Source organism: Microcaecilia unicolor, chromosome 2 (assembly GCF_901765095.1).
Source record: "Microcaecilia unicolor chromosome 2, aMicUni1.1, whole genome shotgun sequence".
NCBI lineage: Eukaryota > Metazoa > Chordata > Amphibia > Gymnophiona > Siphonopidae > Microcaecilia > Microcaecilia unicolor.
Genome location: NC_044032.1, coordinates 439534885 through 439547281, shown reverse-complemented (window position 1 = coordinate 439547281; position 12397 = coordinate 439534885). Strand labels below are relative to the sequence as shown.

Below are 12397 nucleotides of genomic sequence, written 5' to 3'. Positions count from 1 at the left end.
CCCTGTTTTCTGTGCCCCGGAACAGGAAGTAACCTGTTCCGGGGCAGAAAGAGCAGGGAACCAGCGAGCCGACACCCCCTCCCCCCCCCCCCCCCCCCCCCCCCAGCGCGTGCACCTGGGGCGGACCGCCCCACCGCCCCCCCTTCCTACGCCACTGCCTGTGTTTACCATACAAGTAAATTTGGGCACCTAAAAAGTAAACTGTCCTGGGACAGACTTAAATTAGGGGAGAATGTCAGTAGTACCCACTTAACTTGGCTGGCCAGCTGGGTCACTTCTCGCTCTTTACTGCTGAATATGGAAAGTTAAGCAGGGCCAAATAATCCCCCCAGGATCTCCTCATCCTCCTTGTAAATTTGCCTGCAGCAAGCTAACCTTCAGTTCCATGTCTCTACTTTCCCTTCCCCCTCACTCCATCTGATGTACAGCTAGGAGGAGGATGCTAGCATACTACCTCCTAGTTTGGCGTCCAACTTTGCACTGGCAACAACACATTTGAGGTTTCTTTCAAATTACTCCAAGTAGGTATGAACAGGCCACCATTCCTGTGTAATGTACAGCGGATGATAATTCTTTGCCAGATCAAAATGCCAATGCCTTGCACACCCCTTCATATGTCAGCCCTGCATGGCTTGCCACTGTTGGCTTCTCTAAAGTTGAAGGTCTGGATGGGGCCACTGCTTCCTCTGGCTGATGGATCAATGATAGTTTCACTGTTGTGGCAGTTCTTTTTACCCCTGTATAAAATATCTTTTTTAAAAACGTGTTTATGCGTTTTAATTATTACAATTTACTAGAATCCAAGTGAATATAAAAATCCAAGAAATACATAATACAAATGAAAATTACAACCTAAAAGAAAAAAAATCTAAATATTTATTTAGTCCACAGAAAAAGAGGGGGGGGATACCACAAGAGAAAAGGCAAAATATCAATAATATTTTAGCATGCACTACAGGAAAAGAAGCCGAACAGCCAACCTAACAGCATTAATTACTCTAGGAGACAGAAACCTTGGAAAGCAGGTCTTCCATACTTAAAAGTCTGTTGAAGCTGTCTACAGTTAAAAATATATAAGATTTACTCTCAAACAAGACAGAACAAATATAAGGAAATTTTAACGAGCCAATACTCTAGGCTTAAGCATTAGAAAGTCTTAATGTCTCTTCTGCGTGGAACGTGACAGTGATGCACCCTCTGCTCTGGATTTCTTTCAATGGTAGCTGGCTGCGAATATCCTCCGGCTGACCAACAGTTCCTGAGTTTGAAATCTGGCACTCCCACACAAAACGGATTATCAATAGTCACCCAGTCTCAAAGCCGCTGGGGGGGGGCAAAATTCCCCAGGTCTTGCCTCCAAGAGAGGCCTAGCATCAGGCCCCAGGGTCTGTCTCTCTCCTGCGCCTATCGGGAACCGGTCCCAGCACATCAGTGCATCTGCTGTTCCCTGGCCTCCAAGGGGGGCTCGGTGCCGGGATCTGGTGGCAGCCCAAGAGTGAGAGAGAGGCAGCAGCGGTGGCTGCATTCCAGGTTGGGCCTGGCGGCTGCGTCCCAAGTGTAGGAGGGAGAAGTCCGGTGACTCTGTTCTGAGGGGAGGGGGCGGCGGCGGCCCTGCCTCGGTCCTGGCTCTGTGTCTCGGCGGCCCTGCCCAGTCTCTCTCCAGTACTGAGTCCAGGTCCCCTTCTGGACTTAGGTTCCTTTATGCCTTTCCCCAGGACGAGCCCCTGTGGGAAGGCAAAAATGTTCTAGTCCTCCCTAGATCACTAGGGTGTTACACAGTTCACATCAAGGTCCAAAACACACAAAAGAAACACATGGTAACAATCCTCAGGGTTTGCTTGATTCAAAAAACCAAATGTTTCCCGTTAATCATTAATGGGGGGAGGGGGGGAAGAAAGGCCAGGCTTGCTAGCCTACCTGCCACTACTCTCATATTTCCTGAAATCTGTTCCTCCTTACAGGAATATGTCTTCCACTGGCAGGTGCTAACAACAAAACAAGAACAGTTCTTGTTTAGACCAAATCATTCCCAGTCGGTCTTAATGCTACAGTTCAAAGACAGGAAAATAGCAAGACAGGTCTATACCTTTTCAGGCTTGCAGGTCTTCTAGACAGGCGCACTACACTCTTTGGTCTCTGTCTTCTCTCTTTTATAGAACTGTTGACTCCTCCTCCTGCTTCCATTCCCTCTCATTGGCCAGGACTGTGTTCGCTCCCAACTTTCCCTGCTAAGGCTCTAACCCTCCTTCTGTGATTGACTTGGAAACCGTCCTACCCAGCTCTCTGCTGAGGTTTTAATTTTGCGTTTCCTACGGAGCCACTCTATTGATGGGGCTCAATGACGCCTCATCGGTACTGAGAATTGTGCTACTTGCTGTGGTCTTGGCTAAAGTAACTGCACCTTTAGCTGTCTCAGCCCAAACCTGACAAGCCTCCAAGGTAAGCCATTTGGAATCCAAAAGGGAGCTGGAGGCATAGACTTGGTAGCACCTTTCCTCTTTTTCAGAGCAGAGTGTCCACACCAGGGGCGTATCTGGAATCCGGCGGTAGGGGGGGCCAGAGCCAGAGAGGGGGGGCACATTTTTGCCTCCCCCCTCCCCGCCGTCAACCCTCCCCCGTTGCTTACTTTTGCTGGCGGGGGGCCCCAACCCCCGCCAGCCGAGGTCCGACCCGCAATCGCCATATTTCGTCTTCCTCCGTGGCCATGTGCTTCAAGGAAGTAACGCTGCAGTGCTGATTGGTTGAATCCAGTTCGGTGTCTGACGTCGCAGCGACGTCAGACGCCGAACTGGATTCAACCAATCAGCACTGCAGAGTTACTTCCTTGAAGCACATGGCCACGGAGGAAGACGAAATATGGAGATTGCGGGTCGGACCTCGGCTGGCGGGGGTTGGGGCCCCCCGCCAGCAAAAGTAAGCAGCGGGGGAGGGTTGACGGCGGGGAGGGGGGCCAGGGCAAAATCTGCGGGGGCCCAGGCCCCTGTGGCCCCACGCAGATACGCCCCTGGTCCACACCCGACACCATCTTGGCCCCTCCTCTTCAGCCCCTGTATAAAATTTCTAGCTTTAACAAAACATGTTGGTCAATATGGTTATACTTTCCCCTGGTAATCGTATCAGTGTAAAAGTGTCTGAAAGTATTTTTGGCTGTCACATGACTTCTATCTTGAATTCTTCTTTGCTGCTTTGCTGAAATTTTGTTTTTCCCCAGGCAAAGAAGGCCCAACATTGCAGCTTGCTCACACTTCAACACAGGGAGAACTTCAGTATTTAGATGCTTCTTTGGCAAATATTCTTTTAAAATCTAATCAATAGCTTGTGGGAATTCAAATTAAGAAATGGTTCTTGGAAAAGGAAAGAGACGTTTTGAGATCAAGGCCTTTATTTGCAGAAAATGCAGAGGAGGGAACAATGTTATTTGAAAGTTAAATATGTTTTAGACAGGTCATAGAAGTAGAAATTGAGACATGCAGATCAGTGTTTCTCAAGTTTCATCTGTATTTTACCATAGAATCTGCCACTGTAGAGCTTTTTCTAAAATATGGGAGAAATGGATATTTACACCAGGTGTGTGCAGCATAAACATCCATTTTAGAAAGATAAACATATAAAAAATTGGCGGGTTCAAAGCCAGCACATAAATGGTTATCTTTGCAACCTGAAACACAGTAATTATCCCAATGCAGTGGCGTACCAAGGGGGGCGGGGGGTAGTCCGCCCTGGGTGCACGCTGCTGGGGGGGGGGGGGGGGGGGGGGGGGGGCTGCCGTGTACCTGTGGGCTCTGCTGGTTCCTTGCTCTCTCTGCCCCGGAACAGATTACTTTCTGTTCCGGGGCAGAGGGAGCAGGGCCAGCGGAGCTGCTCCCAGCAGCCAAGAAGGCACCCGGGGGGGGGTGTTTGATGCGCCGGAAGGGGGGATTTGATTCGACGGGGGGAGGGGTTGATTCGCTAGGGGGGGTGTCGTGCTGCACCCTGGGCGGGGGCGGATTGCCGCTGCACCCAGGGGGGTGCGCAGCGGCGATCCGTTCCGGGTGTCAGCCGACCTAGGATCGCCACTGTCCCAATACTTATTTCATGCCAGTTTGGCATTTGGAGGGGACAAAAAACAGTGCAAATTAAGGGACCCCCCCCCCCAAAAAAAAAAAAAAATATCCAGTGGAGTACTGCTCAATAGCAGCTGTTTACCAAATTTATTTATTTATGGTCCATTTATACCCCACAGTTTCCCACAATTGCAGGCACAATGTGGCTTACGTGAATTACAAAAGTAGAGAAGTACAACACATGAATTTTACAGCAGAATAAGGAGAGGACACTAACAACAATTAGGGTGACTAATAAGCAGAATTACTAATGGAGTAAGTTTTTTTCAAAAAGGAACGTTTTCAACATCTTCTTGAAAAGGTGATGATCAGATTGAGATTTTAGGTTCAGAGGTAAAGCATTCCAAGTCTTCGGGCTGGAGTAGTGAAAAGTAGAGGCAAAAAGAAGCTTGTATTTGACACCCCAGCAAGACGGATAATGAAGTTGGAGATAGGTGCGGGCTGTGTTGATGGCATTTCTAGGTGGGAGGTCTATTAGAGGAATCATGTATTCCGAAGCTAGACCGTAGATAATTTTATGCGTTAAGGTGCAGAGCTTGAAAGCGATTCGCTCTCTAACTGGGAGCCAGTGCAGATTGAGACGTAGAGGTTGCGCGGGAACCATGCGCGATTTGCCCAGGATGAGTCTTGCAGCAGTGTTCTGGGCAGTGTGGAACTTTCGCAGTAGTTGTACTAAATGTGCTTAGTAGCAGACGTAACTCCCAATGTTAATCTTTTAGGACATAGACATTTACTGCCAGGATTACATAAGTACATAAGAGTTGACGTACTGGGTCAGACCAAAGGTCCATCTAGCCCAGCATCCTGTTTCCAACAGTGGCCAATCCAGGTCACACATACCTGGCAAGATCCCAAAAAAGTTCAATACATTTTTTGCTGCTTATCCCAGAAATGGCAGTGGATTTTTCTCAAGTCAATTTAATAATGGTCTATGGACTTTTTCTTTAGGAAGCCGTCCAGACCTTTTTTAAAACCCCGCTAAGCTAACCACCTTTACCACATTCTCTGGCAACGAATTTCAGAGTTTAATTACACGTTGAGCGGAAAAATAATTTTCGATTCGTATTAAATTTACTGCTTTCTAGCTTCATCACATGCCCCCTAGTCCTAGTATTTTTGGAAAGAGTAAACAGATGATTTACTTCTACCCGTTCCACTCCACTCATTATTTTATAGACCTCTTTGATATCTCACCTCAGCCATCTTTTCTCCAAGCTGAAGAGATCTAGATGCTTCAGCCTTTCCTCATAGGGAAGTCGTCCCATCCCTTTTATCATTTTCGTCGCCCTTCTCTGTACCTTTTCTAATTCCACTCTTTCTTTCTCTCTCTCTCTTTCTCTATATATAACCTTAATTTCGGCACTCAAATCAAAGCATATTCTATGACACACGTAACTTAATTGGTTAAGTAGCTAATCAGCGCTGTCAATTGGATGTTAAGCAATTATCAGCACTAATTGACATTAAGATTAAGATTAACGCACACAACTTGCTAAGCGTATTCTGTAGTGTGGTGCACATGAATTCTAAGTCGCAAAGTTGAAAAGGAGGCATGGACGTTTCTATGCTCATTGTTATTGAATACACCCGCTCTGCACCTAATTTAGGCTTCAGGATTTACGCCAAGTAAAACGTGGCATAAATGGCTGGAACTAAATTTGGTCACATGGAGAAGCGCTCAGCCATGTGGAAATTTAAGCCTATTCTGTAAAATTTAGGCATACTTTAGAGACTATGCCTATGTGTATTTTTTTTCCACGTGAAATTTTCAGGTGCCATATATAGAATCTAGCCCCTTCTGAAATGGGGAATAAATGTCTATGAACTTGCCATGCTTTGTCTTGTCCAAAACATGCCCAGACCATGCCCCTTGCTATTCGCACATACTTGAGTTTGATATGTGCATATCCCAGCTTTGTAAAATGAAGACATAAATGTTTATTTTGCATAAATATCTAAGTGTCAGTTTATGCACTTATCAAATGTGAATAGGGTTTGTAAAATGATGGCCTAAATGTATTATCTACAAAAAAAAAAACTTACACTTTTTTTTTCTTTTTCATTTCAGGAATATTTTCGCCATCAAGTTAAACCAATCACAGATTCACTTGGTTGGAATGATACAGAAAATCACTTGGAGAGGTTTGGCGCTTTCACTGTGCTATATTTGTAACCATCTGACTACTTGGTCTGACAAATATTCACAATCACTTTTGGACGTGCGCTGGTCCATTTCCTGAGTGCGCCTGGAAAAAAGGGATTTTTTTTAATGAGCTGGAAAATGTACGTGCAGCAAAATTAAAAATAGTGTGCGTCCATTTTCGGCCTGAGATCTTAATGCCACCCATTGACTTAGTGGTAAGGTCTCATGTGCTAACTAGGCGTTAAGCATCCAACACACACCAACTGCCGATTACCGCTAGGTAAGCAACTTGCGGAACAAATTAGAAAATATTTTCTACTGCGTGTTTTGGGCACTTGCCAAAAATGGAATTACTGCCCGGGGCACGCAGTAGCCATGCGGTTGTGCCAATTTGACACACGGACACACGTAGGGGCCTACGTGTCTTTGTAAAAGGGCACCCCCTAGTGATTAAATTTCCTTTTTGTGAAATCAGCACATGGAACATAATTCTGTGGTGCCCAAATCTCAGATGATTTTACTGATAGTAACTTAAGCAAGAAGAACTTCTGGAAAAAGAAGTTCTTAGTTTGAACAACTACAGGATTAAGCAGTCTTATGTCAGTCTCTTAGGACGTGTTGAGTCATTTGTAAATTCCGGGAGATTTGCAGTACACCAATAGCCTACTGAGCCCTTTACTTTTTTGTCTTTTTATACTGGGAATTGGCCATTCTACAAAACCTACTACATAAGCTACTATCAAATCCTTTACACAAAAATTCTTATATTACTAAAAAAAATTATATATAAAAGGAGGAAAAAAGATTGCAAATGTCCCAATTTTGGCATTTCATATTTGTTTCTTATACTGCCGTACAACGGACTCCGTTTTTCTCATCGGTCTTAAAAAACCTACTCTTTATTTTGCATCAATATCGTGCACTTACATCAAACTCACAAATGTGTCAAAATCATAAAAGCATTCTTAAAGAAGCACTTTGCTTTACTTTCTTTTTGAAAAACATTTGTGAAAAAGCACTTACTGTAACTTTGATTTCTCTCCCAATGGGGACCTCTGTTTTACATTCTCACAGGCTTCTTCAGAGAGCTAAATGCCAATGTTGCAATTGTACTTAATCAAAAATAATGCTGAGCTTCAAAACATGGCGTTTTCTGGTTGCAAGACGCCAACATTCTTGCAATCGGGAAAACACCAGAATGTTGGCGTCTTGCAACCAGAAAACGCCATGCTTTGAAGCTCAGCACTATTTTTGATTACGACTACTACTACTACTACTATTTAGCATTTCTATAGCGCTACAAGGCATACGCAGCGCTGCACAAACATAGAAGAAAGACAGTCCCTGCTCAAAGAGCTTACAATCTAATAGACAAAAAATAAATAAAGTAAGCAAATCAAATCAATTAATGTGAACGGGAAGGAAGAGAGGAGGGTAGGTGGAGGCGAGTGGTTACGAGTCAAAAGCAATGTTAAAGAGGTGGGCTGTCAATCTAGATTTAAAGGTGGCCAAGGATGGGGCAAGACGTAGGGGCTCAGGAAGTTTATTCCAGGCGTAGGGTGCAGCGAGACAGAAGGCGCGAAGTCTGGAGTTGGCAGTAGTGGAGAAGGGAACAGATAAGAAGGATTTATCCATGGAGCGGAGTGCACGGGAAGGGGTGTAGGGAAGGACGAGTGTGGAGAGATACTGGGGAGCAGCAGAGTGAATACATTTATAGGTTAGTAGAAGAAGTTTGAACAGGATGCGAAAACGGATAAGGAGCCAGTGAAGGGTCTTGAGGAGAGGGGTAGTATGAGTAAAGCGACCCTGGCGGAAGATGAGACGGGCAGCAGAGTTTTGAACCGACTGGAGAGGGGAGAGGTGACTAAGTGGGAGGCCAGCAAGAAGCAGATTGCAGTAGTCTAAACGAGAGGTGACAAAGGTGTGGATGAGGGTTTTGGTAGAGTGCTCGGAAAGAAAGGGGCGGATTTTACGGATGTTGTAAAGAAAGAAACGACAGGTCTTGGCGGTCTGCTGGATATGAGCAGAGAAGGAGAGAGAAGAGTCAAAGATGACCCCAAGGTTTCGAGCTGAGGAGACAGGGAGAATGAGAGAGCCATCAACAGAAATAGAAAACGGGGGGAGTGGGGAGGTGGGTTTGGGGGGGAAAATGAGAAGCTCGGTTTTGGTCATATTTAATTTCAGGTGGCGTTGAGACATCCAGGCAGCAATGTCAGACAAGCACGCACTGACACGACTGCAACATTGACACTTAGCCTTCTGACGAAGCTTGTGAGCGAGCGAAACGGAGGTCCTCATTGGGAAAGAAATCAAAGCTAAATGCTTTTTCATAAATATTTTTCAGAAAGAAATTAAAGCAAAGTGCTTCTTTAAGAATGCTTTTATGATTTTGACATACGAGTTTGATATAAGTGCACAATATTGATGCAAAATGATGAGGAAGGTTTTTTTTTAAGACAGATGAGAAAAACAGAGTCCGTTGTATGGCAGCTTAAGAACAAAATATGAAATGCCAAAGTTGGGACATTTGAGGTCTTTTTCCTCCTTTTTTATATAAAATAAAATGTGTAGCAATATAAGAATTTTCATGTAAAGGATTTATGTAGTAATTTTTGTAGAACTGACAAATTCTTCAACTCATATAGGGACCATTTTACTACATGGTTGGTGCGTGGCAATGGTCTTGACGTGTGCCAATCCAGAACTACCACAGGAGCCCGTTGTAGTTCCCACCCCCAGCGAGTGCCATTTCCGGCACTACAGGAATTTTTTTTGTAGCACTGGAACTTAAATGGCGGTAATCACTGCCCAGTTACCGCTGTGTTAGTGCAGATGTCCCTACTGCCATTTCAATGGGTGGCAGTAAGGGCTCCCCATTGAAATGACCATGTGGTAAGTTGTTCACTTACTGCACAGCCATTTCTTTTTGTCAAAAATAGACAGCCTTTTACTCGCTGCGGTAAAAGGGAGCCGTAGCTTGCATCAAAAACATGCTCTGACGCTAGCACAGGTCCCCTTTTACCACAGCTTAGTAAAAGGGCCCCATAGTGATTCAGTGTATATTTGCTGAAAGTTCATCAACAATTTTTTTTGTGTGTGGTCAGTTTATACTGGGATCCCAGATTTGGTGGTAGTCACAGTCTCTATAGTTCTTATTGATGGTGCTTTCAGAAGCAATTTTCCAATCCTTGTTTTCACACCTGCTGATTCGTTTGACATGTTTATGATTGAGGGGAACTCTCTGCTCTTAATCATCTGCCCTCTTAGTGGATGAGAACAGAATTGCCTCTTCCTTCACTCTTCTCATGGACTAAACCCTCAGCTCCTAACTCCCTTTATATATAGCTCCTGCCATCTGCTGGCCATCTTTATTGCACACTCATCTCACATCTACTATCCATTGATCCCTTGCCATAAGCATACAGCATTTCGTGTAAATCTGAAACATGCCCTATGTATGTATATAAATCAATAAATATATATATATTTTTTTAGGACTGGTGTTGTTTTTCAAATAGAGTTGTACATTTACTAGTGGCCAGTAAACACATGTGGAAAGTGCCAGGGTGAAAATGCGTGTAACTGACCTGGCATTGTAGTGAAGGATGGAATGACACCAAAAAGTTATCAAAATAGTGGTGATAGTCAGCCATTACACAGATAATTTATACATTTACCAGTCAGTATTCAGCTAGTGGCGGTGAGCATTTTTCTAAGCACTGATTGCCATCTGCTAAAACAGATCCGGATATTCAGTGCTGTACCCACATAACTAAAGTGGGCAAAGTTAGGACTGTCTTTTCTGCGGGAACTAGCACTGAATATTGCTAGTACCCACATAATTCCTATCTCCACCCTGACTCCTCTAGCACTGCCCAGATTGTGCTTGGGCAGTTAACTGCCATTGAATATTGGTAGCTGGCTTGGTTTAGCTTGGCAGGAACCTTTCCTGCCCACTTAAACCACACTGAATATCAACCTCTTATTTTAAAGCAGGGGTTCTCAACCCAGTCCTTGGAATGCACCAAGCCAGTCAGGTTTTCAGGATATCTGCAATGAGTATGCATGAGATTTGCATTACACTGGAGGGTAGTGCATGCATGCAACTCTCTCATGCATATTCATTGTGGAAAACCTGACTGGCTTGGTGTGTCCCAAGGACTGGGTTGAGAAACCCTGCTGTAAAGTTTTCTGAATAGCAGGCTTAAATGAAATGGAAAGTGGAGTTGGTGATCAGCGGCCAATACATAATTCAGCGTCACTGTCTATACATTATAGGGAATAATTTTATTAAATCATTTTCATGTATAAATGGACATTATAAAATTCTGATAGTCATAAAAGTGCACGCACTGACATGATGGGCGAGTACAGAGGCAAAGCTTGGGCAGAGCACAAGCACAGTTGACAGATACACCTATAGATTATAAAATACACTGATTTGCGTGCGTTCATAAATAATCCAGGTGCAGACAGTTACTTGTGCTCTCAGGTGCCTACTTGCTGTCTTAAACTAGATGCACCCTTATAAAAAAAAATTTCAAAAGCTAAAAATAGGTGCCTTTTTACCCTATTAACCTTGGCACCTTATTTTAAAAAATGTATTAACCTAAGCACTTAATTTTTAAAAACTTACTATTTTATAAGGATGCTTACATATCTTTGTAAACTAATAGCACAAATCTAGCAGAAATAAAGCCTAGATTGTGGGTGCTAATATATCTACATATTCAGGAGCAAGTCTAAATAGCATGTAAATTATACTTGTACTTTATAGCGCATGTACAGAAAGACAACTCTGCCCACATTCTACCCAAACTCCTTGAGCATGCCGACTGTTCATTATAAGAGCCCATTTACCCATGTTAATCAGCATTTTACACAGCAAAATGGTTTATAAAATTATTCTCTTAGTGGCTCTAATATACGCATTCCTTTAAATGCTGTGGGTGGTGTTTAAATTAAATGCTGACCACAGCCACAGAGTATTGCCCCTATATTTCTACTTTAAACACTAAAGAATATTGCTTTTGTTTGATTTTTACAGCTTACTTCGTTCCACTGTTCTGGGATTTGCCTGCAAAATGGAAGACACAGAGGCCCTGAGTAACGCAACTGTATATTTTAATTCCTGGTTTAATGAAACAGATGGAATAAGGTAAGAATTTGCTTTCTCTGAGGAATGTATTGTTATACAGAACAAATTCACTGTCCAGTGTTTATTTAGGTTTTTTGTTTTTTAGCATTCCTGTTCCAGTAAATATCAGGCTACTGGTATATCGCTATGCAATGGCACACTCAGGTGATGAACATTCCTGGAACTACATGTTTGAGAAGTACCAGACTACCTCTTTAGCTCAAGAGAAAGACAAGCTGATGTATGGACTGGCCTCTGTGAACAGTGTTACCCTTTTAGACAGGTAGGTGAAGCCTTTGTTTGGTACACTGAATGGAATTTTCTCACTAAAATGGCTTTTCATATGCTATATATATTCCATGCCTTGTGTAGCACAGAGCAGAAATCTGAGGAAAGGCTCTGTCCTGTCACTGACTTCAATATATGCCTCAAAACCAGATGTAAACTAGAGAGAAACTTTGTTGAAATACAGGGTGCTGGGAGGGAGGAGAGGGACTGCTCTTAAGAAAACTTATCTAATATAATAATTTGCTCCTGCAACGTTCCAATGTGTCTCACTGCGTTCGTAACCATCTCCTGACGTCACTGGCCTGCACTAGAAGCCTACTCCAAGCAGGGAGGCTGGAAACGCACGACCACAATAACGAAGAGAGGGCAGAGATGCTGATCTTGAGGAGCCGCTTCAGCTCTTGAACGCCAGTGAGAGCTGAAAGGCAGCGGCAAAAAAGAAGAGCGGGAGCCTCTTGAGCCCTAGAACGACAGTGAGAGCTGAACGGCATCGGGCAACAACAGCGGGAGCCGCTTCAGCTGTTGAACGCCAGTAACAGCTGAACGGCAGCGGCCAACAACAGGAAAGGAAAGCATCAAACAAGACTGAGAGGCAAAGGACAGCGGGTTGCAACACAACAGGTACACCACAGAAAGAAAACTCACACACATTCTCTATGGAGGCTGGGATGGAAAAGCAGATTGGGGGAACAGCAGTGATTGATTGAGAGGATGGAGATGGAGACT

The 12397-nt window shown here is 44.1% G+C and overlaps 1 protein-coding gene across 2 annotated transcripts in view; it reads left to right on the top strand.

Moving 5' to 3' along the window:
- ENPEP (glutamyl aminopeptidase) overlaps window positions 1–12397 on the top strand; it is a 114475-nt gene that overhangs the window by 90853 nt on the left and 11225 nt on the right. For both annotated transcript variants that reach the window (XM_030190855.1, XM_030190854.1), the window contains exons 15-17: window positions 6172–6245; window positions 11294–11404; window positions 11490–11666. In XM_030190855.1, the coding sequence (XP_030046715.1) occupies window positions 6172–6245; window positions 11294–11404; window positions 11490–11666 (362 nt within the window). The remainder of the gene's footprint in view (window positions 1–6171; window positions 6246–11293; window positions 11405–11489; window positions 11667–12397) is intronic.